The sequence below is a fragment of the Sander vitreus genome, chromosome 7, assembly GCF_031162955.1.
Source record: "Sander vitreus isolate 19-12246 chromosome 7, sanVit1, whole genome shotgun sequence".
NCBI classification, from domain to species: Eukaryota; Metazoa; Chordata; class Actinopteri; order Perciformes; family Percidae; genus Sander; species Sander vitreus.
This window is the reverse complement of record NC_135861.1, coordinates 16,291,321-16,316,458: the sequence shown is the minus strand read 5'-3', so window position 1 is coordinate 16,316,458 and position 25,138 is coordinate 16,291,321. Positions and strand designations below refer to the sequence as shown.

At 43.4% G+C, this 25,138-nt stretch overlaps 1 protein-coding gene across 8 annotated transcripts in view; it reads right to left on the bottom strand.

Annotated features, from left to right (window-relative positions):
• Window positions 1–5,694: 5,694 nt before the first annotated feature.
• huwe1 (HECT, UBA and WWE domain containing E3 ubiquitin protein ligase 1) overlaps window positions 5,695–25,138 on the bottom strand; it is a 48,815-nt gene continuing 29,371 nt past the window's right edge. For 5 of the 8 annotated variants that reach the window (XM_078254959.1, XM_078254966.1, XM_078254961.1 and 2 more), the window contains 41 exons: window positions 24,887–25,082; window positions 24,583–24,750; window positions 24,316–24,464; window positions 24,163–24,229; window positions 23,741–23,964; window positions 23,427–23,638; window positions 23,116–23,298; window positions 22,236–22,408; window positions 22,005–22,144; window positions 21,757–21,832; window positions 21,428–21,526; window positions 21,163–21,290; window positions 20,919–21,078; window positions 19,840–20,068; window positions 19,533–19,711; window positions 19,350–19,439; window positions 18,122–18,282; window positions 17,966–18,008; window positions 16,810–17,169; window positions 16,384–16,594; window positions 15,909–16,033; window positions 14,370–14,590; window positions 13,833–14,221; window positions 12,993–13,650; window positions 12,160–12,868; window positions 11,949–12,040; window positions 11,647–11,803; window positions 11,433–11,564; window positions 11,088–11,303; window positions 10,753–10,994; window positions 9,873–9,975; window positions 9,394–9,543; window positions 9,039–9,284; window positions 8,832–8,949; window positions 8,586–8,726; window positions 8,208–8,495; window positions 7,971–8,076; window positions 7,586–7,703; window positions 6,947–7,128; window positions 6,663–6,853; window positions 5,695–6,553 (listed from right to left, as the gene is read on the bottom strand). In XM_078254959.1, coding sequence (XP_078111085.1) covers window positions 6,451–6,553; window positions 6,663–6,853; window positions 6,947–7,128; window positions 7,586–7,703; window positions 7,971–8,076; window positions 8,208–8,495; window positions 8,586–8,726; window positions 8,832–8,949; window positions 9,039–9,284; window positions 9,394–9,543; window positions 9,873–9,975; window positions 10,753–10,994; window positions 11,088–11,303; window positions 11,433–11,564; window positions 11,647–11,803; window positions 11,949–12,040; window positions 12,160–12,868; window positions 12,993–13,650; window positions 13,833–14,221; window positions 14,370–14,590; window positions 15,909–16,033; window positions 16,384–16,594; window positions 16,810–17,169; window positions 17,966–18,008; window positions 18,122–18,282; window positions 19,350–19,439; window positions 19,533–19,711; window positions 19,840–20,068; window positions 20,919–21,078; window positions 21,163–21,290; window positions 21,428–21,526; window positions 21,757–21,832; window positions 22,005–22,144; window positions 22,236–22,408; window positions 23,116–23,298; window positions 23,427–23,638; window positions 23,741–23,964; window positions 24,163–24,229; window positions 24,316–24,464; window positions 24,583–24,750; window positions 24,887–25,082 — 7,935 coding nt within the window. In that variant the 3' untranslated portion in view covers window positions 5,695–6,450. Of the gene's footprint in view, window positions 6,554–6,662; window positions 6,854–6,946; window positions 7,129–7,585; window positions 7,704–7,970; window positions 8,077–8,207; window positions 8,496–8,585; window positions 8,727–8,831; window positions 8,950–9,038; window positions 9,285–9,393; window positions 9,544–9,872; window positions 9,976–10,752; window positions 10,995–11,087; window positions 11,304–11,431; window positions 11,565–11,646; window positions 11,804–11,948; window positions 12,041–12,159; window positions 12,869–12,992; window positions 13,651–13,832; window positions 14,222–14,369; window positions 14,591–15,908; window positions 16,034–16,383; window positions 16,595–16,809; window positions 17,170–17,965; window positions 18,009–18,121; window positions 18,283–19,349; window positions 19,440–19,532; window positions 19,712–19,839; window positions 20,069–20,918; window positions 21,079–21,162; window positions 21,291–21,427; window positions 21,527–21,756; window positions 21,833–22,004; window positions 22,145–22,235; window positions 22,409–23,115; window positions 23,299–23,426; window positions 23,639–23,740; window positions 23,965–24,162; window positions 24,230–24,315; window positions 24,465–24,582; window positions 24,751–24,886; window positions 25,083–25,138 lie in introns of all 8 variants that reach the window. The other 3 variants (XM_078254962.1, XM_078254965.1, XM_078254964.1) reach the window with 2 other exon arrangements.

The following is a 25,138-nucleotide window of genomic DNA, read 5'->3' as shown; positions in this document are numbered from 1 at the left end:
TGCTCCTGCATTATTGAATAAAGCACACAACGTGTAGTCAAAGCTGCTTTAGTGTTTTTTTATAGTATAGAGTAAAAGCATTCACATTACAGTACCCTCTTCCTCAGTGTTATGTTAAAATAAAATGTTTGTCTAAGCCAGGCGCATCGATAAAGGCTCTTGTTGGTTGCTCTGAAACCCCTAAAAATCAACATTCCCCCTGGCAGTATATTTTCAAAAGTATATTTGCAGCCTAAATAACTTTCCAGTAACTACACCAACTGCTCCACCTGGTAAGATGCTGTCATTACATAAGTGGTCCAACATTGTACGTCAGGCCAGTGGGTCTGCTGGTGAGGCCCTAGTGCCTTTAGAAGGAAACCGTTAACAGCTAAATGAGGGCTTTAATATGAGCGCTGGTCTGGGCTTGTGCAGAAACAATCCGTTCATTAATTAATTGATTGATTGATCAATTGAAAATCAAAACATTTTTAATAAGTATTTTTTGTTTATTAAGAATAAAATACAAAAACAAATTTGCAGGTTCCTGCTTCTCAAATGTGAGGATTTACTGTTTTATATCATAGACCTTTTTCACAGAGTGACATCATTTTATTATCCACACCTCTACATGCTGGCTCACTATCATGGCTTACTGGGACACTTGAATAGAACAGATCCACCATTAATGTTATTGGTATTAACAATTGTGCTTTCCCTGCTATAACAAGTCAAAATGTTGGCTCTGAGAACTTGTGATAGACATTTTCACTATTTTTTAAAAGATAACTTTTTTTTTTTTAAATAGAAGATGTATATAAAATAAAAGTTATCAATATTGCAAAATAACCTTTTGTTGCATCTCTAGTCTGGACTCCTGCACTAGAGTTTGCAGGGTATGCAGGATTAAAAGAAAGTACAGTATAAGACAGCAAAAACGTGCACAGCAAGTGAGTGTTGAGGAAGTGCTTGGAGCCACAGAGTGACAAGAAAAGATAACAGTGAGCCAACAGTACAGGGGGAGAGAAAGTGTTAATGTGACAATTTTACAGAGATAAAGAGAGAGGTGACAGGCAAGAGATAGAAGGGATAGGAATAAGTGGGTAGTCAGAGCTAGATTCAACAACTCTCTGCTCCTACAGGGGCCTGTCCACTGATTGCACGGTTGCTGATGTGGCTGGTGTTGGCGATTGGAGATCCATTGATCGAGTTTAAGTCATTAGGTGGCCAGAAGGTCAGCCAGCCGTCTCTGACCTGCCGTTAATCACGCGCTAATTGAAGGGAAATGACGCTGATTTAGTTTCCTGCTATGCTTAGAGTGGCCCGGCTGCCAGATATGACAAGCACTTCACTCACCAGAGCACATCACATTAAGCATACTTGCATGTACACTGCATGTAAATAGCAATGAGTCAGCCTCAAGACAAATGTGCAGTGGTATGCCAAAGGTTAGCACACCAAAGAGAAGTTGTTGTTGTTGTTGTTGTTGTTGTTGTCAGAGATTAAAAATGAGGGCAGTCAGCCAGAGGGGAAATGGCAATTTGCAGATTATGTAATCAAATTTTCATTGATATTCAAATTGAGGTTTTGCATAGAATTTGCTACTGCGCAAATAGTGTGCCATGTTGTTAAACAAGGAAACGACTGTGATGTTAACTAGTTTACTTCCTTTACTTTAAGGCTTTTGCCCTCTAAAAATAGAATTTACCCATTGCTGTGCTTTAGCAAATAATTTCACGATTTGCATTTTAATAAAGTGTAATGAGGTAGCCATGAAAAAGTCACGAAAGAGTGCACTGCGAATACTTGTATGCTATATTTTACAGATAAATAAGATGTTTATTTCAGATTGTGCAATCAAAGCCCACTGCAGTTATTGCCTTCTGCCTTATTACACCTCTCTCAGTGGCTCAACAATATTACTTCTCAAAATAATAACCTTCAGTAGCTGACCACATTACATGATCTGTAATATGACAGGGGCAAATTTAATGCAGTAGCTTAATTCCTCTAAAATGCCACAAGGTGCCCACTGCTGTGCCACTGAGGGGAGGTGAGGGAGAAGCTTAGGGGGTTGCAGATGCAATGTGGTGCAGAGACAGCAACCACAAATACTTGGAAGCTCAGAGGTAATAAAGACTATGACCTTTACAGTAGACAGACTGTCACATCTGGTTTGGGTCTGGACTCTGTGGTCTCGGCACATGTGTCTGTGACCAAAGGCCAGCCTACGTGCACCCACCTGAGCCCAACTTCTTCCACAGCTGACTCTCCACTCCTCCCTGAAGGACAAAACGCACAAACAGATGCACAATGTATATAAGTACTCGTAAGACAATGGGAAGGCAAAAGATTTGTCACTACAGTAATTTCTGCTGCTCTCCTCCCCGGTCCTTGTGCACAAAGGCAGAGTAGAGATAGCAGCCTAATCAGGAGGTGATGACAAACCCGACAGATTCCCAACAGAACATAACACCCTCCCTAACCCGTCACACTGCTGTCAAAACTGAAGGCTGCTCCTGTCCACCTTAATATGTCAAGCTTCTCCTTTATCTATACATTTGGAACATGGTTTACAACATTTACTGCAAGACATTCTAAGAGTGCAGAAAAATGTGACAAAACACAAAATCATGAGTCTGATTAAGTTTCCGCTGGCACGGTTTATATTTGGAACAGCTATCATGAATAAACCACACTGAATTAACGGGAAGACACAATGACAAGCTGTCAGAATGGTGCTCACACCCTGTAAATAGCAACACTGCTAACTGGTTTCTGCTGCAAATGAAGCCAGTGTTAACTGATTATGAATATTCATCAAGCCTCACCTTTTTCCTTCTACTGTAGTGCTTCGGAGGATCAAGACAACCGAGAAGCAGCAGAAGTGGATGATACATTTCTACTGTATTTCTTTAATTAATGCATAAACTGATTAGTATGATTGTGATTATGTACGTCTAAGAAACTGATGGTCTTAGAGACGGGGGAATACCAGAGCCAAAAGTCTGTTAGCATGAAGAGGATAATTAATATTATCATAAACATTTGGTCAACCTGACCTGAATTAATCTGGGCATAACAGTTTGGCGGCAGGGATGTCTGGAACGGAAAGATATGACGTAAATGCATATTCTGATTTTTGGTCTTTAATCGAGAAATAAACCTGGTCAGCAACAAATTCTGCAAAGAAAGGGTTAAGCACTATCATCAATTTCCTTCAGTATAAATATCTTTCTAGCGAAGTAGATACATTAAACCAATTACTCCAATGAACTGATGTTGTCCCTTTGCCCGTTTGGGCTCTGTGCTAAAGAAGCCTTTTATTATTTTGCACTGTGAGCGCTGTAATATTGTGATTTATTCCAGAGACACTGAAGACAGCAGCAGTAAAATGTATTAGGCTGGAAGCTTCCTGGCTCGTACACAAAGTAGTCATTATTAATCAACTCCACTGGCCTTCATTTCCTCCCCAGCAACACTAATCACTGAGGACAGAGCTGCACTTTGTTTACCAAGTTCTTGTTTTTTAACATACTGTAGCTTTCTGCTGCCTTTTAAGCAATTCTCTAGCCATTTATTTCTTGCATTGTAGTATGAAAAAAAGCTGCAAGCAAGCAAATAATTTCAATTCTTGCAAATGTCACCCCTGAATTGTTCCCGGAGCATGAAATGGATAACATCAGGGTGACTTTGCTGGAAACCATAATGCACTGACATGGAGAAAGCTTATCAGGGAACATCCTGTTTACTCTGTGTAGTCTGATGATCTCCACCCAGTGGAGGGGCGTGCACAATGCATTGCAACAGATCATTTGGCAGCACCACTGATATCTCCATCTCCAACTGACAGTTACAGGAAAGATATTCAGCAAAAGTTGCCACAGCATTTCTTTGACAGGAAATCTAAAATCCCATGAGTAGCAAAGAAGTTAACTCATTTGTGAGGAAATGGATTGTGAAATATTTTGCTATAGGCAAATTCGCTGCATGACTTAATTATTTTTCCTCTTTAGTTACAAAGAAAAGCCTCCACACAGCAACAGATGCTTACAGAATATGTAAACCAAGCGTGGCCATAGGAAAATTGCATCTGTGCTTCATACATGAAGAGGGATGAGGGGGGCAAAAACCTGACTAGCCAATGTACTGTAAAACCAGGGCTTACTGTGGGGTCTAAAATCCCTGCATGACAGCAATGTAATTTCATTTATCACGCCTCAGCACATACCAAATCAGACATGGACGCTCCCTATTCTGCAACCAGTGTGTAGGTTTCCAGTCGGGGTGTGGGGGGGGGAGGGTCAAAGAAACCGAAAAGGTGGTGGTGATTCTATTTCTACTGTTGTAGTGGGTCCTCAAGTGGAACAAATTCACCACGCAAGTGCAGGTAAAAGAAGATGGATACACAGGGGAGGATTGAGAGAAAAACAGGAAACGACAGGTGCAAACTGCAGGCATGCAAGGGCTTTAGTGGATCAGCCAACAAAGCCAACCGGGGGAAGGAAACCCAGAGAGGCAGAACAAACACAAGTATTATTTAACTTGGTATGGTGGCTACACAGAGCACAGAAAGTAGTCAGCTTTAAATCCATGATGACACTTTCTTCATGAAAACATGGAGTGTCACAGGGTGTGGGCAGTTTTGTGTTAAACGGTTAGCATGAAGTGGTTTCAAGTCTATTTCCAAGAAACACATGGACATCCTTAACGTTACACTCTTTACAGGTTGTGGGTAATATATTAAGGGCACTGAAAAAAAGACCTGCACTACTTGTTCATTCAATTCCAGCTATGGATATAATTGATTTTTCAACCACACTATCTTGACTCAAGATGCCGTCTCACCCTTTGTTGAAAAAGATATTGATATCCTAGAAGAACACTTTAGACTACAGGATACCAGGAGCCAGCTCTATGACGTTACATTCATGAGCCAGTTGCACCAGCACTTCCAAAGTTCAGACTTATATAGACTGTATATTTACAGTCTATGGGTATAATGCAAATTTAACTAAGTGGAGATGTAGGCTTACACGTCACTAAATTAAAAATGGGTTGCACGACACAAAGGAACTAGTTCTTATGTAGAGATTAGTGTAACACCTTGTCACACTAGCAAGCTAAATATTTACACCTACTATGGCAAGCCATTTTAACATTTAATAGCTAGACTGGATATTTATTCCAGATATCCATAATTCAACTCTTCCTAGTCAAAAAGAACAATTCAGATAACCACAATGACATTCTTCCTGTCTACAATTGTCATTTGAGATATCCATGTCATTCTTACTAGTACAAATGATGTCACGTTTCCCATTCATGTGTATGGGGCTTTCAATTTCAGATATCCACGTCATTCCCATCTAGAATGAACATTCCAGATATCTGCAATAGAATTATTACTAGGAAGAACTCCCATTTCAGATATCTACAGTACAATTGTTACTAGTCAAAACTAATTTCAGTTATCCAAAATGAAACAAACATTCCAGATATCTATATTGTAATTTTGACTATCCAAAATACATTCCTTCATTGGGGACTTGCATGATAAACTTAATCAAAATACTGCCAATACGAAGTATTATCTATTGAAATTGTCCAATAATTAACTACTACTTTGGTGTGATTACACACAACACATTCAATTTGGATGAAAGGAATCCACTGTATATAATGATTAAAACACTGTTAAAAGAGACAATGGACGCAATTTTATGCATTTATTCATGTTGTTATTCCACTCTGATTCAAAGGCTCAAGGCTGGGTCAGCGATTTAATAGCCAAAAATACTCTAGAATTTATAGTTAATGTTTTTTTTTTATCTCCTTCAGGTTTTCTATTCATTTTTATGTACCATCCTTCCTTAAAAATGCCACAAAACTTTGAAAAGTGCATTTTTGTGAATATCTCCAAAACTTCTCAAGTTGTTCGTATACCCCCGATAAAAATGTTCCCCATCGTCGAGGCTTGTGAGGTCACAAATTTGCAACAAGAAACCAACATTTTTTTCCCCAAAGGTTTTATAACCATCCTGTTCAAACAACATTCTCTTTTTCTTTTTACACAGCCAGAGAACAAAAAAGATTAAACATAATAAACTCCCAAACCTTTTGTACAGAGAAATCAAACTAAATGAAGAAAGCGTCTCTTATATTAGTCCATGTTTTATCCTCTGAATCCACTCTTGCATTTGCCATTTAATTGGGAAGGGAGACACAATTGTGTCAACATGAGGCTCTCTGTGTTGTACGCAATGTCAATCAGTCCATTTCACTTGCTGGTTTTATGTTTTATATGGAATAGAAACCAGTAAGTCTAGGCCATTCAACAAGTAATCCAGTAATGTCTATGATAGTGTGTGCGTGCGTTCAAAGGTTATCAGTGTGAATGTGTCAGGAGTAGGCAAATCTAAATCAAGTGTTTGTATGCATGTCTGTATGTGTGTTAAAGAGTCTCATAGTTTAAGCCAGTCCGAATCCTTCTGAGCATTCCTGAATGGCCATCAGCAGCATATGTCTCAGCTTCTCATAGCTCTCATAAGCTGGGAGGTCCAGCTGGTTAAAGCTAAGAGTGGAAAAAGAGAAAAAACATTACATTTAAGTTAGATTTTCACAATTTTGTTTCTTCCAAAAACGTTTTAATTATGTATGCCTTGCAAACGTGCTGCATTTACCAGGTATGAGCAGATGGCAGGCGGTCAGTGGAGCGATCGTCACGGTGGATCTGGAACTTTTGGATGCCGTTCATGCCCTCCAGAGCAGCAAAACCCTGGAGGGGAACCTTGGACGTGCCGGTGACAAACTGTAAGAACTTGGCCCGGTCTGCCTGGTCAAAAGACCGCAAGGCCCTCCAAAACCACTGGATCTATAGTATAAAAAAATTAGAAACAAGACAAAAGCAGTGTAGTTATAAATGTGCCCCAATATAATGTTGTCTCTGTTCTTAACTCATCCATACCTGGATGGAGCTGGACTGGTATTTGTGATATTCGGTGTTGGCCTTTAGGTCATCGATGTCAATAGTGGGCAGGCCAGAGATGAGCAGCTCCAGCTCCTGCTCAGTGAAGATGGAGATCAGCCTCTTGGGGATGATCTCGTAAAATCCCTCAAGGAAGGCTGCTAGCTGCTTGCGGATTGCACCTAGAAAACACGGAAAAGTATTCACTTAGGTATCTTTCTGTAGTAGAGAGAGAATATGCTTCATTTTTCATGCAACTAATGTTAGTCTATCAATTAATTTGGTAGAATATTTTCCCCCATTAACACAGCTGCAAATTCATTTGATTAATTTCATATGAGCAGCTTGAGGGTGCTGCTCATGATAAATCAGCCATCTTCGAGAGAGAAACACCTTTAGCTCCCTGCTGCACATTGATCAGTTCACAATAGAAAAGTACTGCCACCTAGTGCTTTCTTTATGCACCACTGAGAATGATATCTTTCATGTATACCTGAACATTTAAAATGACAACTGTTGATCAAAATATATAGATTAACCCATTTCCATTGACTGTGTTTTTATCAGTAATAGTGGTATTATTACAGCCCTACTGCTAATGGGAAATTAAATATTTGGTAAAAAGAACCACAATCTCACCTGTCATCTTCATCTGGCATACCAGGTGCACATACTCTTTTTTGTTTTCCTCGGTGACCAGGATATTGGCTCCATTTGGCTTGAGGTCTCTTACCTCACACACTCCAAACTCCTGGACCTACACAGACAGAGCACATGCAGGCTTTCAGTGTCATTCGTTTCAGCTTAGAATTTAACTGAGTCACAGATGGTATCCATTAGCAGTATTTTAAAGGCCATCAGATTGCAAATTACACTTTTTCAGCACTTATTATATGAGAGCATAAAGCATTTGGCATTCAAACCCTTGAGGCCCAACCCCAATTTCTAGTTAGGGAGAGGATTCAGTATGATAATCAATTTTCCACTTGAAACTAATTGAAACATTCAGAGAACAGACACCAACCTCTGTGCTGAATGTTAGCTCATAGCCTAGCGTGGACACATCATTCTCCAACAAGTACACCAAGCCCTGGAAGAATGGGTAGTCCTCACTCTCCATGTCTGTGTACCTGGTAAGACATGGATAAAATACATCCATATTATGCACATATTCAAGAATTTCATTTTGAGATATTTAGTGTAGTTGGACCACGTCTTGAACAATTACATTACTTGGTGGTAACTGCCAGTGGCTAAATACCTGACACTCTTGCCCAGGATGTGCTTGTAGAAGCTGCGGGTGAAGTAGCACTCCAATAACCGGTTATCATAGACTGCCTTGGCAACCACACGACCCACAAACTTGAAGTAGCTGAGGTGGTTGGGGTTGCAGTGGGATGAGGGGTTGATGGTATAGGTGACACGGTCGCCTGGGGAAGTACGAAACAGGGCGTACATGGGGTTGAACATCTCCCGGGAGATGATCATGTACCATTCCCTCAGCAGGCCACCAGCATCCTGGCCCTCCTCCCCTTCAAACACAATGTACCTGTAATGGAAAGGAAGCAGATTATGACTCAGGTTGAGTGATTTTGAATTGAGAAATGTGCAGGTGAATAGAGGGGCAATGGAGTCTTACAGCCTATTCTTCATGTCCTCTGGGCTCTTGCGATGCAGCTCCCTGTACGAGTCCTCAAACACGTGATCTCTCCTTACATGCACAGCCATGTCCTCCTTCCTCAGGCCTTCATCCAGTCGCTCTAACTCCTGGCGGAAATACCTGTGGAGATGTTGAGAAAGACCAGCCAGCACGTCAGTGATTTAAAAAGCCATTAAGTATGCATTAAGACAGTATAAGATAGAAGTGTAAGCTAATCTCCCTTACTTCCTCTTAACATCAAAGTCCAGGATGCGTATGTAGTCAACCAGTACTGCAAAAGGCCCATCAGCCAAATGAGTGGTGGACTGGCGCAGGATCTGGTTAAGCACTGTGCGGTGAGTTTCTAGAAGGAAGAAGAATTAGTCCTGTTAGACAATGGACTACACATCAGAATAAAGCTTTATCCTCCTTAATTAAATCTTTCAGGCTCACCGGCAAAACGGAGGAACTTCTGGGTGTCCGGTGGCAGGTTTGAGGAGATGTGCATGGAGGATGGTTCCCTGGAAAAAAACGGGTCTAAAGATGAAGGTGTGGCAGGTGTCAGGGGTGCTGGCGACAGTGGTGGAGGCTCATCTTTGATATGAGAAAGCTGACTCTCCCGGGTGTCCCTCACAGGAGGTTTGCTCTCTCGCTCTGTTGCATGGACTAGGAAGAAGGCCTCCACAGCAGGCTGGAGAACTAGAGAAAAAGAAAACAAATCACTCATCCATGCTCCTTCAACAGGCATAAATGCCATATAAAATCACATACAGTATAAAGAAATGTATTTAAGAAAGATTCCAAGTACCTAGTACGGCATGCTGGTCATGGGACTCCTCCAGCTCTTTCAGGCACTCCCCAAGCATGTCCCATAGTTCATCCAACAACAGCTGCTCGCTGAGCAGTGGGAGGTCTGGAAGTCTCTCCTCACTTTCTGACTGGCCGTTTCCGTCTTCATCTGAAAAAGAAAATTCCAATATTGACTGAACAATTACATCAGTCATGCTGTCATCAACTATGACTGGAGCAGTAATTTTTCCACCAAAAAAAAAAAAACATTATTAATATATTAATTAATAATAAAGAAAAATGAATATATTTGGTACCCCGGGTGGCCCCAGCCTAGCCCCTCCATTTGAAATGATCTAGAATCACCACTGCTGTTACTAACAGAGAAGGCTAGACAAATTGTGCTCACTGGATGTGGGGGTAATTTACTAACGAACAAAAAAAACAAATCAGCAAACGTTTTAAAATGGTCAAGAGCATTTTGTAACTACGGCCTACCCAGAGGTGCAGGGTCCTGCTCTAAAGGAGATGGCTGGTCAACATCCATTGGAGAATCATCTCTCTGGGCCGCCTGGGCTTCTGACATTGACTGCACTTCAGACTACAGAAAACAAACCAGGGTGAACAACACAGGAAAAGCATAGATTTACATACATTTATACATTACATACATTACATTTATAGTAACAATCTTGACTGATATTGCCATGCATAATGACATTCTCATGATCCACTGAGAGAGGAGGGGAACTGGAACTGAGTAAGGAAGAAGGACGGGCCAAAAGCATGAAGCCATGTCAGCCAGCAAACCGATATCAGTAGAACAGTTCAAACTGTTTGGAGCAGACAGCACATTCATATTTAGACCATTTCAACAGTCGAACATGTCAATGCAAAGACATTATTATAGGAGGCAATCGATCACTGGCACGTCTGTCTTTCTGTCAATGTTCATCATGGCATTAGTTCTATGCACAAACCAATTATAGCATGGCAGGCTGTATGGTGACTGCACACAGTATTATGTTGTTAACAGATACAATGCAATACCATATAAACAGTTAACTATAGTTTTATTTATTTATTTAATAAGACAGATATGCAAGTAATTACATTACAAGTAATGGGTTAGCTTATAATTTTCCAAAATGCACAAAGCCAGTACAGGCTAAGCAAAATTAGACATGAAGCATGTCAGTAGCTAATGGCCATTTCATAGCATTTATCATGATGACCACCACAGCAATTTGAAACAACTATACTGTGATGGTGATACTATGTAGATGTGCTTTTTCTCAGCTTTTAAATGGTATTCTACTACAAGTGTGTGCAGTGTGTGAGTAGGAGTATGCCTGCTGTCAGTGCAGCCCATGCTAACCGTGGCAGCAGCAGCCGTGCCAGCAGGGGGAGCAGCACCAGTGGGGGCATGGGGTGCCGCCACTGAGGATCCGGCAGCGGCGGCGACAGCGGCAGAGGCAGAAGAGGCGGTGGGTGGAGGGGCCTGTTGGAGTCGGCGTGCCCGCTGACCCTCTCTCACCATCTGGATGATGGCGTCAGCCTCAGCCTCTAGCTGACGCACCGCAGCCTGGATACTGCTGGCTGAGCCTAAACTGGTGGAGCCTGGCCATTTGGGAAATGGAGGAGAGGGATTTTTAAACTCCATACTCATCAGGATATTGTACACATACATCTAGAACACTAACATCTTCTTACCTAATCGGCCTGTCTGTTTAGCTTTCTTGTTTGCGCGCCGTGTGTCCTCACGAAGCTGGATAATGACCTGCAGCACTCGCAAGAAAAACTTCTGCGTTGACGTCTTCGAGGTTAGTGAGCTCATACAGGGAAGCTGTAGTTCACGTCCCCCAAGTGTGCGTTTTTGTGCAGCCACAATGACCACACTTTCCGAGCCGTCAAACCTGTACCCCAACCAACAAACGCATACAAGGTAAAGGAAATTGTATTTGTGACACATTTAGGTGGTTAGGTACCACAGTCTCTCTTGCCAAGTGTGTTGACAACCTGACAAACTGGGTGTCCCAGAACCATCACTGGCTAACCTGCTAGTCATCTTGCCCTTGAGTCTGCCTGAGATGGAGGAATCCTCAGGAGGGGCATCCGGGGAATGCGAATCAGCATGTGCCCGTCTCTGCTGCTCCAAGTTGTATTCTCTAAGTTCGGCCAGCAATGTGCCTGAGAGAGAGAAAATGTTAAAAAATTTGTGTGACTGTTATTTGCTTAAAAACTGGCATCTGTGTAGTTGCCCAGCACTGACCGATCTGTTTGCAAAGAGTGTATCCGAGGTGTCTAGCTCCACTGAGCAGCAGTCTGAGCACAGTGTCTCTGGTGGCACCATCTCCTCTAGATAACTGCAGCAGGATGTTCGCTGCATCCTCCAGACCCTCCTCTGAACACGAGTGGGATGTCAACACCTTGTAAAAAGCAGGAAAAGGGTTATTAGATAATTGATTATTATTAATAAAATTGTAGAAAGGGTTACAATTTTCTCATGAGCAGTAATGCATACACATTTCCTGATGACAGCATGAATCACCCTATGACACTTTTTACCCATACCTCCACAGAGAGTTGAAGCTGTTTCTCTGTGAGTCCACTGGAGGCCATCTTGTTGTCACTCTCTGTACTGCTAGTAGTGCCCCTCAGTTTCCCTATTTTGGCAAAACGCCCCAAAAATGCATATTATTTTCAACTGAAATCACTGTTACATTGTACATGTTACAACTCTAAATGAACGATGATGAAATTTTATTTTGGAAAAAATAACTACCTGTAGAGGTTATTCCAGTGGATGTGGGCATAGATATCGTTGTAGAGGATGTCTGAGAGGCTGCTAGACTTATTCCTGAGGATGTACCCTGGGCTACAGCTCCCACAGAGGCCCCTGGGCCTGTCACAGTCGCCTGGGAAGAGCCTGCTGACACCATACCCTGCGTTGTGATTGGGGCTGTGACTCCTGAGCTGGTTGACGTGTTTGGGATGGCAGCCTGTGGGGTGGGGTGTCCAGCAGGCACCTCGGTGGCCTTGTTGTCAGGTAGGGCAATGGATATGAGGGAGAGCAGACGCAGCAGCTTTTCAGTGAGCAAGGAGCTCCGTCTGATTACAGGGTGGGACAGCATGTTCATCAGCTGGCCTAAAGGGGAGGTCTCCAGGCTTAACTGAGCCCCCTCTGCCTCTGCACTGCCTCCCAGAGGCAATGTCTTCATAGAGGCTTTGCCCTTGCGGCTGACATTCATGTTGTCCAGCTTGACCAGCAGGTCCCAAAAATCAGTGGAGATTCCCAGAGACTGGAGAGCAGCGGCAGTGGAGCCAAAGGAGTTCTGGGTGTTGGAGGCATTGGAGCTGGGGTTACTCAGAGACCCTGACCTGGAGCCTCCACCCACTCCCACAGAGGAGATTGAACAAAGACGAGAGTCCAGGTCAGAAGAAGATGCTGACAAATCCTTACAGCGCTGTTGGGTGAAGTGGCTAGGGAACACCTGCAGGGACAGACCAAAAAAAGCACTTCAATTATAATAACTCATTTGACATCTTTTATTTTTACAACATACAATAGATGATGAATCAGATGAGATCAGTAGATGAAGATGGGTGGACTCTTACCTTAGCTAGCTGGATGAGTGTGTCCAACACATGTCGACAGACCACTGGAGCAGCTTGTGGGTGGATGTGGACAGTGGAACCTCCACCTCCAGCACACGTGACACCTGGAGCAGCACCTGACACTCCCAGTGTTCCAGATCCTGTCGAACCCCCAGCTGAGTGCCGGTCAGCATGCTTCCTACCTGATGCTCGCTGAATCTGGAAAATGTTTGTCCGGCAGCCCAAGGCTGCATCCATAGAAACAGAGAGCCAGGAAAGCTGACTGGAGCTGCGAGACTCCACCCTGTTCAGTAGCTCTAAGGAGGAAGAGGAGGATGAAGAAGAACAGGAGGATGAAGAGGAGAGGGAGGAGGTAGCAGAGCCTTTTCCTCCACAGCCTCCCTGGGTGCTCCTCTTGCCACGAGAGTCTTCTAGACGCGAGGTCTCTACACACACCTCACTCTCGCTGCTGCGTTGCAGAATGGATAACAGGCTGCGAATGACCCACCCACGTGTCTGAGAGTGGTAGCAGAGGTTCCTGAGCACGCGGTGCAGACGGCTGGTGTTAAGCTTTGGTTCATCCACAAACAGCAAAACCAGCAGGCAGGACAAGGCCTCATGGTCCAGCAACAATCGACCGCGCAGACGCAACAAGGAGTCCACACTGGAACTGGACGGTCTGAGGAAACAAAAAGGACAACATATATTCAGTTTGTCACCTGTCAAAAGTGCAGTATGATTTGTTCAAATCCAACATTTCAAAAGTCACCCATAAATACAGTTTATTTTTCTCGTCATTTAACAAAAATGTAAAAAATGTAAATTCTCCAAACAGGCAATTAGATCGCTGTCTCCTCTCACCTGTGGTTTGTTCCTCCCATCTGAAATGTGCCTCCTCTTTGTACAGCAAGTCGGGTGTACTGGACGCCACGATTGCTCCCTAACCGACTGGTAAAGGCTGGTGAGCGCAAGATGGCTGATAGGGCTGAAGAAGAGCTATGACCAAACAACCTCTCATGCATCAGTTGCCTCTGGCGTGCCTCTTGCTCTCTACGCAACGCGGCTGCTTCAGCAGCAATGTCCGGGGGCATGACAGCCAAAACGCTGTCCTCCATGTCCTCCAGAACACTACGCCGGAGCTCTGAGGGGAGCGTCTGGATGAAGGTGACTGGATCCAGAGGGGTGTCTCCCTGTGTGGGCTGTTGGGCTAGCTCCCTGCGCTGCTGCTCTGCCCGTTGCTGGGCAAGAACCTAAGACAACCAATGGCATGCTTCGTTAAAAAAACTGATAATCTGTGACTTCTTTACTTAGAAATCATATTTTTCCCCAGTTCGCAGGCCTAAAGGTAAGAATTTTGTCTACTGTAATCTTTTATCATTTCAGCAAAAAGTGTCTCACCTCCTCCTGGATGGCAGGTGGCAAGGCTGCCAGGAACTCAGGGCTGACCTCTGTAACCCCTGGTCCTCCCAGTACAGGTGCAGTAGTGGAAGGCAGGGTGGTGGCAGCAGGAGGACGGGAGGGTGGTCTGATGCCAAGCTGATTTTGCAGCACCTCTCTACGGATGTCCTCAGGAAGAGCTGCCAGAAAAGAGGGATCCACACCCTCTGGCAGACTGATGCCTACCAAGACAAAAAGATTATGAGATGTAATTCTTTATTAACCTCTTAAATGGCTGCATTTTCAATCTTTTTGGTCTAAACGTCATACCCAAATTAAAAGTGGTACAGCTCCCATATACTTTGACACTCAGGGATGTGCCTGGTATCATTGGAAAGGAAACACTCAAGTTTTTGTTACAAGTGTCAGGGTGATTCTAGGCCTTACTGACAGAGTTACAGAGGCTAGAATGGAGGGTTTTTATTTCCGTCCAAGTCATACATATGTAAAATTATTACAATACACTGCTGTAAACACATCTAGTGAGATACAGACAACAGTGTCATAACCACATGTCTCAGCTAACTACAGAACAATCCAGAAGCCAAAAGACTCAAAAATGGATTTTATATGAATTTTTTTCTACATATGTCTGTGCGTTTTTTCTGATTTCCATTTGAAAAGTGCAATGAAAAAAAGCCAATAAAGTACAAAATAAAAACACTTCTCAAATACACAAACACACCCACATCAATCATACACATACTTGAAATAACTATATACATAAATGTATAGAAATAAGTAATTATACATTGCACAGGGTGCCATATGCTTATAGGAGGCCCTGTTTTTGCTTTGACACAGCTCCAGCCATTACAGGGTTAAAATTTCAACGGTATATTTGGTATCTATCGACTTGTCTGCTCATTGGCTAAAAATGTAAACAGGTTTTATAGCATTTAAATCTAACTGGTCCGAGCAAATGTCGCTCGAGTACACGTGGGCTCACATCGCGTCAGAGGACTCTTCAACTTTCCATTGGTGTATCACAGGCAAACCTGCACCGATTGGCTTATACCAGGTCTCTATGGAAACCTAAAAAGTCAGTGAATACAGTGACGCCCACATCGAGTTGGTAGGAGCCTCAGAATAAAAAGTTTTGGGCAAAAAATCCCCGCAGGGACAAGGAAAAAGGTATGGATGCACTAGACACGGGCTGCGCTGTTTACGCTGTATTGTTTTATTTTCTACAACTTTGTAGCAGTTGTGTAATTGCTATAAATCATGCTTTGTGTGTGGGATTATTGGAATCCTGAGAGTCTAAGCTTTCAATTGGTGTGTCGCATGGCTGCATATTTTGAAGATGTAATGCTTTAAAGTTATAAAAACTTTTATGAGTGGAGGTTACAGCGACGCCACAGCCACAAGGTGTACGGTACAGTGAACGTTAAGAGGTTAAATATATATATATATATATATATATATATATATATATATATATATATATATATATATATATATTTTTAAATGCAGAAAATGTGGGATAGCAATATATTTTACCTGCAAGTGGGTCCTCATCGTCATTGCTGGTGGATGGGAGGGGTTCTTCCTGGATGGCCTGAGACTGGCTGTCAGCGCTATCACTCCTGGGCATCATTTCCCCAGGTGATGAGACAGAAGTGGAGCTGTAATCAAAGAAAAAAATGGCTATCGTTACTCTACAGCAATATGTGTGATTAATTACTCAGCTGATGTACACATTATCAAATTGAAACCAATCAAAGGGTATACAAAAAGACAGAGTGTAAGGTATTTAAAATTTCCTAACTGAATGTTAACTGGAAATGTATTTTACAATCCATTTTGTATTGGTCTGAAACAAAAGTTGCATGCACTGGCGGTTAAAGAGAATAGGCATTTTACACAATCTCTAACAGTTTATAAAAATGTATGGTTATTTGGCAAGAGATATAGGGTACATAATACTGCTGTATTTGCGTTTATTTGATCAGGGATGATACTTCAAGCTACTAACCCAGTCTCTGCACTGGTTTGCTGGTCAGTCAGCCCACTCTCTCCGTTGCCAGACAGCTCCTGAGACAGCTGGGCACCCTGGGCAGGGTTGGGAGCAGATTCTTCCTGAGTGGCAGAGGCAGGGCTGCTGGTATCCATGGGTGACCCTTCCAGTTGTGACACACTCACTACCGCAGGCTCTGAGGTCTCCACAATGTCTGGACTTAGGGAGGCTGAGGGGGAAAACAGTGAGGGTAAGGTTAGGAAATGGTGTGAATCAATGTATTGCAGCAAAATTCCTTGGGTAATTGATTTGTATTTTACCATGTTCAGAAGATTTTACGACGGATACTAGCTACAAGCACGGTCAACAACATAATTTACATTACAGATATGTGTTCTTACGGTTGGCCAGTCTGTATAAAGAGAGTATTCAAAATCATAGTACCTTCCCTGCCTTCATCCAATGCACCACCTCCTCCGACTCTCTCACCGATTGTGGGTGCTGGGGACATTTCCATCTGAGATGCCTCTGCTTCATTGTTTGGCCTGTCAGCTGCTGACAAGGGTGGAAGGCCTGCCCCTGCCAGAACAGCCAGTGAACTTGCATGCGATTCAGCCAGTAGCAGGTCAGCAATCGGCTGGTGGACCTGCTGACTGATTGCAGTCTCAAGGGAGACTAGAGCCTGTTCATGAGGAGCAGGTGTGGTGGGAGTGACCTGTCCAGATGGGGGAGCAGTGAGGAAGCCCTCTGAGACCCTGGGTGGCTCCAGACATGACACTGTACCACCCTGAGCCTGCTCACCCTCTGCAAAATCCAGAGACAAAACTTTTGTGAAGACAGGGATATAGGTTTTATACATTCCTGAATGGAAGAAAAAAAACAAAAAAAAACATTGATCTTAACTTTTTCAGTGACTAAACATTGATTACTAATGAACTGTTTCTAGTAACTAGCTGTTTTTCTCTCTGCTTACCAACAGCTACCATTGCTTACTTATCAAAACTGAACTGTTCCAAAGCAAGCACATATGAGAACTGCACAAACAGAACTGAAATAGCAATATAGTGATTAGTTACTGATCATTTTCTAGGTAGATGACAATGGCCTTCACTAAGGAAGGCAGTAAGTTGTATAGTTATCTCCTGAATGGGGTGAACAATCCTGATCCCCAACAACAACACAACTTACTACCTCACCACAGCACAGCCAGCTGCAATGCATTCAATATACATTTGAGGCAACATTTAATTGTACTCCAGAGATCTCATGTATGTGTGTAAGTATGTGCTTTCAACAGCAATGCAGATCAGATATTTTCAGTTTGTTAACTATCTGAGCTATTTGCAGGTTGAGAATGGAACTTCTGCAGCAAATGGAGATGTCCAGCTGGTATAGCGCTGCCATAAGAAAGACAGTAGACTGTATAGTTATCTCCCAGATCTGGTGTGATCCTAAAACTATACAAACTACTACCTCATCCCACAGCACGCTCTGCTGGCTGCTTTCCTCTGGGTGCCTATCACTGAGATGTGTCCATTCCCGACAAGAATTTTAACATTAAGACAGAAACAAAAGACAAAATCTATACAAATGTCAGTACCTGCACTGTTCTCTGCACCATTAACTGTCCCCAATCCAGAACCCTATGGGTAAAAACAGTTGACATTAGCAAGCAAGTGAATAAAAATGGCAAAAGATGCATGCACTTCTAGGTTTGGAAATTCCTCCTCCTACACAGCCAACACCCATGTATTACCTGCAGGCTCTGTTCCCTGGCCTGTTCAGCTCCAGAGGCCCTCCTCTCATTTTGCTTAGACTCCTCCTCCTCAGCCAGCTGCCGCCTCCTCTTATCCCTACGCTCTTCCAGTTCTTCATCTCGCAGACTCTCCAGATGCTGCAGAATAGGCACCTTCACCACTGAAAACAGACACAGATGTCAGAATTCATGCTTAGTTGTGGCAATGTGGCTGTAAGTTAACAAGTCACCAAGTCCAATTAATGCCACTTCATCTTGAGACATTAAGCCTGGTGCATTGATCTAAATCAGTAAAACAGATTTCACTGGTTGGTTCCACCTCGGCTAAATACGATAATATATAATGTAATGTACTGTATTGGTCTTTTTAGATTTAGATAAATATGAATGTGGATAACGTTAGTGATAGTGAGATGCTTGCAACAGTTACACTTCTAGTGATGAATTGGCGAAAACACGTTTTATTTCTCCGATTCACGGCTTTGTTCTCAGTCTCTCGTTTGACCATACAACGTTACCGTGGTTTCGGGCGGTCGTTGAGGCTCTGTCTAAAACGCTGCCATTTCAAAAGTCTTATATTGGGACCAATAGGGTAATACAATATGCCAATCGCTTCAGTGATTGTTTCATCCCGTCAGCTTTTAGCACTTAAAGGCTGCATGAAAGCAGCGGGGATAAAGAGTTGGGCTCAGGTTTGATTTTCCTCAGTCCGGTGATCGGCACATCAGGGTAATGCCATCAAATGTACATTAGCATGTTGGATAAGTTTCCAACCTACCCTACAAAAGTGGAGCAACGGCGACACACAGACACTGTCCTCGTCTTATACACAGCCCTCTCTTCGTTGCTGAACCTGCTGGCGCGTCTTCCAGCTCAGCTACACTGACTCTCACGCCGATCTGCCTGCCAACTTGTCCGCATCTGTGGCCAGACTTCTGACAGTGGCCCATTCTAACTGACAAGTTAACTTTAGCTTGTTACTAGTTACTAGCTTCCCTGACAACTGATCGCACCTGAGCTTGGATGTTTAGGCCAGAGCTTGCGCAGAATGTTTGTATACTAAAACACCATTTATGATGCTAAGGTATTTATTTAATCCTACGAAAGAACATGAAATTATTTAAGACCATGGTAAACGAAATTGGAGATTTTTAAGGCCCAATTTTTTTAATTTTAAATTTAAGGCATTCTAAAGACTTAAGATCCCGCAGGTACCATGCCAACCTACCTGCTACACAGTCGTGCATACTCTCAGCATCCAGCACTTTACACTCATCTGTCCATCTAGTTAAGGCAGTGGGAATACTAGATAGGGTGCCTTGAGAGACAGAAAGAACAATCTTGTTAGGAATTCAAGCGAATACTAAACCTAAAGACCGTTACATTAATAACAACCCATAGTGATTCTCACCTGCTTGTCCCCCCGTGCTACTCTGCTCATGGAAAAAGTCATCCAACAACTCGTCATCAGAACGAGCAATAATGTGCACATCCTCATTTCCGACCAAAAGGCGGGCCCTACCCCGAGATTGCAGAGGCAGAGAGCTAGACAGCTGTAAAATGTCTGCTGCAGCACTGGGGCCCAACAATCTGAAGAATGAAGTAGAGGAGGAACAGACATTTTATTTAGCATGAGCCCTTAAACAAAGAATGGTTTGTAATAGATGTTGCAAAACAGATGTTTTGTTTAACAAAGACACACAAAAACATGCTTTCACCTTTGCAAGATGAGCGGAGGGTTAGGCTGGCGGTTGCCAGGGTAGTGCACATGGATGGTGTGTCCGCTGTTTGCAGTGAGCTGGCGCAGTGTTCGCTGGCTGCGACCCATGCCCTGTGCCAGGCGGCTGCTAGTGCCTGCCACACCTAGGGTGAGGGAACCGTGGTCTGCATGGCGCACCATCAGTGGGTGGGAGCTGGGGATGTTGCCTGGGGAGGGAGGGATGTCAGCTGATGGAAAAACAACAGAAAACAGTAGGCAGGCATTAGGGGGACAGCTCTGGCACAACCCCGAGTAATGTTTATGATAGTGCTGTCAGTTAAACGCGTTATTAACAGCGTTAACGCAAAGCCTTTTTAATCGCAAGATTAACGTTCTTTTTTGGCCTAGCAAACTTTGTAGTTTTTTTCCACACGCTGTTGCAACAACTAATAACGTTAGAAAAACTACAACACTACATCGGATCTAGCTAGACCGGAAACAAAACAACAGGCACGCTGTTTGGGCTTGCGAGCCGGCCAAAGAGTAGTACATACCTGCAAACGAGGGAACTGAAAGACTGCCGCACGGGATGCTAGTCAACACTACACTTAGCAGCAGCTGACGTTAGCCTACTATTAGCTAGCAGCTGGAATAAACACGGTTAAAATGCTGACAGCTAAACGGTGTAAAGTGTGACTGAATTTCACTGGAGAGGCTTCTAACACCAGACTGTAGCTGCCGTTGTCTGAAAAACACAGACTCCGCCTCGCCAGCCTCGTGGTGCATTCAAAGTTATTGTAAAATACCCTTTTCCCATTTTCTTTTTTTTTATTGTTCTTGTTCTCTCTCGTTTTAAAAAGTATCGTATCATGTTGATAAGAGCATTAAAATGAGAAAAAAATAATGGGACAAAGAAATCAAGGGGCATTTAGAATAAATAAAAAAATGTGCGATTAATTGCGAGTTAACTATGACATTAATGCGATTAAATATTTTAATCGTTTGACAGCACTAGTTTGATTCATAAATTCATTTTCTTCTCACATCATGAGTGATGTGAGAAGAGAGTAAATGTTGGTAATAAATCATCCTGCTTACCATTGTTGGAGAACATGTTGTCAAACTCTATGATGAGGTCATCATCCCTGTCAAACCTTTCGAAGCGGATGTGTGGCGCAGCATTGATGTCAGGGAAGTCCTCATCCAACTCCATCTCTGAACCTTCATCATCATCATCCTCATCTCCTTCTTCGTCATCCTTGAGGAAAAGTAGCAGCCATGAGTCTTATGGATAAGCAAGAATCAAGACTTGTTTACTGAACCTCATTGCATTAATCCATACTTGATCCTCCTCTTCCTCTTCTTCCTCCTCCTCCTCTTCATCCTGGCTGTCTTCATCATCATTGCTGCCACTAGAATCTTCCTCCTGTGTGTGCTCCTCATCCTCTGGTTCCAGTATGTTCATGGAGTCTGATGAAAGAGATAAACGCAGAGTCCCTCACAAGAAGATCTTAAAAACTGAGAAGCTGTCAGTGAAACCAGTCGGAACAACTGTTCGGTTATTTACTACGATGAACACACAAAGTTCTGTTGTGCCAAAGTCTTACCTTCCCGGTTAGCCTGAAGAGTAGATGCCTGGCTAATATTGGAGGGGGCCTCATCCATCAACACATCCTCTTGCGATTCATCTTCACCACTGCGTCCCACTAACAGAACACACAACAAGTGATACATCAGCTCTGGGTTTCCTTGCCTTTCTGAAATGCAGGGAGCTGTGATCCCAGTGTGCAGTTAACTCCTTGTGTTGCAATTTTATAGATTGTTTTTTGTATCCACCAACTACCCACTGAGGATTAGCTGCGCACAACTACTCCCACATTGTCCATACCCGTTTACCATCTACAGTCACTTTTCCCTTATTAGTCAAGTGGCTTACCTATAATTGTGCTGTTGACAGTGCCAGCATCTCTCTCCAGCAGCTCATCAATCAGATCAACCAACTCATTTTCTACCTACAAGCACAGGAAATGAAATACAAATAGTGGAGAAAGGGCCATAACACCTCGGAGCTAAATTATCAACATTTTGTAATGCCCCTCTTTATGCCATCAATTATAGACGTTACAGATGAGGTAATGTGTTGAAATACTATTTGAGTACTGTGTGTAATCCAATGCCAATCACCTGCATAGCCTGTGTGCTGAGAACCTCTGGCTGACCAGCAATAACCACCGTGTCTCCCTCTGTCTCTCCATCCATCAGGTCGTTGTCTGTTCCCTGCACCCTGTGGTTGCCCTCCACAGGCTCTGCCTCACCGGACTCTCCTGGAGTAGATGCCACAAATCAGCAACAGACATATTTGGAATTTCTTGATCTAGAGTGTTGAAGGTATCTCATTTCATTTGATATGCATACCTGGGTCCTGAGTGTTGCTGTTGCTGTCCCTGGCAGTGCCCACAGTGTCATGTTCTGCCTTGTTCTTGCTGGAGCCTCCTTTGCCCCCAAACAGACTGCTGGGCTGGTTAACAATGCGGGACAGAGTCTCCAGAGGCTTCAGGGCAGCATTTACTGTGTTAGCCATGTTGGGACTAATACAAATGATGTAAAGATAGAATATAGAGTAAGTACTTTTGTTGCAAAGCCAACTTGATTCTGAAATAGAACTACTAAAAAGGCAAGTCCAAGATTGTCATGCTAGTTTTGCATTATCTGTTTACTAAGCTTAAAATGGATAATCCAGGAAAGCCAGGGTTACCAACAGACTGTCAACCCTGGGTTTCCGGTTGCAATGTTGATCTAACCCCAGTTTAAATTGAGACAGCTTCAGGATACCAAAAAGCCTGGGTTAAACCCCAAGTTAAAGGCTCCCTGTGGCGTTTTAGACCTCTAGTAGCGCTACGGAGCAGTTTTTCTACGAGTGTCTCCTTGTCTCATGCACGCTGGTGACCCAATACACAGTCCAGTTAATGGTGTCACACTATTCCACCGATCAACAGTTGGAAGTAACGTGCCAAGATATGCAGCAATGCGCCAACAAAGGCAGGAAAGAAGAAGACTACAAGCAGGATTTAAAATATGTGTTTGTTCTATGAGGAAGAAGCAATAGACATATTTGTTAGACCTCAAGAATACACACAATGTGTTTTTGTGAGCAACACTAAATGTAACTTTTGTTGTTTACAAGAAAACTCCACAGGGCCCCTTTAACTAATTCACAGATCACACTTTGTGATGCAGGCTCCTGGTCTACTACTATCTAAATGTAAAATCAAATTACTATTGTGTAATCAAATACCTGGACAAATCCAAGCTGTGGGGCACACGGGCCAAGTCGTTGACCAGTCCTTTCTTAAGAAAGAGACGTATGATATTGTTCATGCCGTTGTGTTGTGTCTTGGCTGCTGCTGTGCTATAGAAACTGGACGTGGAAGGACATGATTCCATGATGGTGCTGATGATGCACATCACTGCCTGAAGCCTGGGAGAAAGATGGATGAGGACAGAGTGAAAATGAGAGTATGGGTTTGTACAGATCTCTATAAATTATCAATCAGCCAAGGGTTATAGCATCATCAGGTTGGTTTACTTATTTTTTATGCTACTTACCTGGCATGTTTTTCGGCACCTTCTGCCATTGCTAGTGCTCTACTGAGGGCAGCCTTCACCTCATTGACCAGGGCCACCTGGGCATCAGTGCCCGTGCCGGCAGCTGCCAGGCTTGCTAGGAAGAGACGTGCCAAGGCTGGGGTGTCCTTGTCTTCCGAATTCTGGGTATGGGGCAGTAAGTGGTCGAGCACAAAGGCTAGAACACTGCAGTCCTGTTAGAATACAGGAAGATCAAAACAAGAGGAACTAATTATAGTAAAGGCAAAACAATACAGAGGTGTGAAAGACTGACATGATTTTGTTAAACTACCAACCTCCTTAATAAGCTCGGACTGTCCAGCAGTGTAGCAGTAGGACGCGATTAGAGTGGCGATGCCCACGTAGGAGCGCACCAGTTCAGCCAGCAGTCTCAGGATGGTGGAGGTAGGCATTAGAGGCTTGCTTGCCTTTACCTTAGCTGCTTTACCCTCCTCTGAGCTGGTACTTTTCTCTCCCTCCTGTTCTTTCTTTTCCTCTCGCATCTCTTCTGGTGTGGAAGCTGAAGAAGTTAGGACAATGAAAGGATACACAGATCATATACAGTACATACACTAATATGGCAGATCTGGAGCAACACAAACGGTAACAACCTAGACAGCTAATCAAACAATGTGATTAGGGATGATAGAGTATCTGATATGTGCAGTTACTTTGCACAAATATTCCCGCATACTTTCAAAAAACCTTATAAACTCACCTTCTCCTTGTGGTGTGCCAGACTGGGAAGACTCAGCCACAGCTCCATCAGCAGAAAACACTTGAGCCTGAGAGGAAGAGACAGCTCTATTGTTAACTGAGGAGATGACACATTTCATGTTTCAATATAAGACAACTTGTCATTAAGACTCACGTTGATATGGAATGCAGACTGGGAGTCAAAGTCGCTGCCCTGCCGGGTTAATCTATACTGCTGGTAAACGTCATCACCAACATCCTGCAATATCTGGCACAGGTCTGGTCCACCAGGCACCGCTGCAGCACGTTCTTCTGGACGCTCAGCTGAGAGAGAGAGAGAGAGAGAGAGAGAGAACTGAAGTGTTCAAATTACTATTTCCAGTAAATCTACATATACGCCCTTCAAATGGACAGCTGTGAGGATCTTATTAACATGTCTTACGTTCTTCAGGAGCGTGGTAAGCAGCCAGAGCATTGAGCATGTCATAGATGACCTCCTTGATCGTGTCAGGGATAGGGGGTAAGGGGGACAGTTTCAGAGGAGTGGTCTTCACCAGCTGCACAGCATTGGGCCCCTTAATTCGAAGGTTCTCAAACTCGTCATCAGAGGCTGTAAAAAGAGTATAAGCTTTTTAGGATTAAAGAAACGTAGACACAACTTGGTAGCTAAATAAATCTATCAATCCAATTTACAGTACTAGCAATGTTGACTAATCAAAAGTTCCCAGACTAACTTGCACACTCACCTGTGCCAGCTCCCCGGGGTGCAGGCAGAGCTATGCGAACACAGTTGTTGGCGGTTTCAGCGAAGCATTCAGGGTTACGGCAGGCGGCAGGGCCCAAGACTCGAAGAATATAATTGATTTCTCTGGAACCAAGGCTACCTGACACCACTCCTGAGGTGGTGCTACCTGCTCCGCTGGTCACGGCAGACCTCACCACCTGGCAACAAATTGTTGAGGAATTTGTTTATGGTATCAACAGACTTGAAAGAAAAA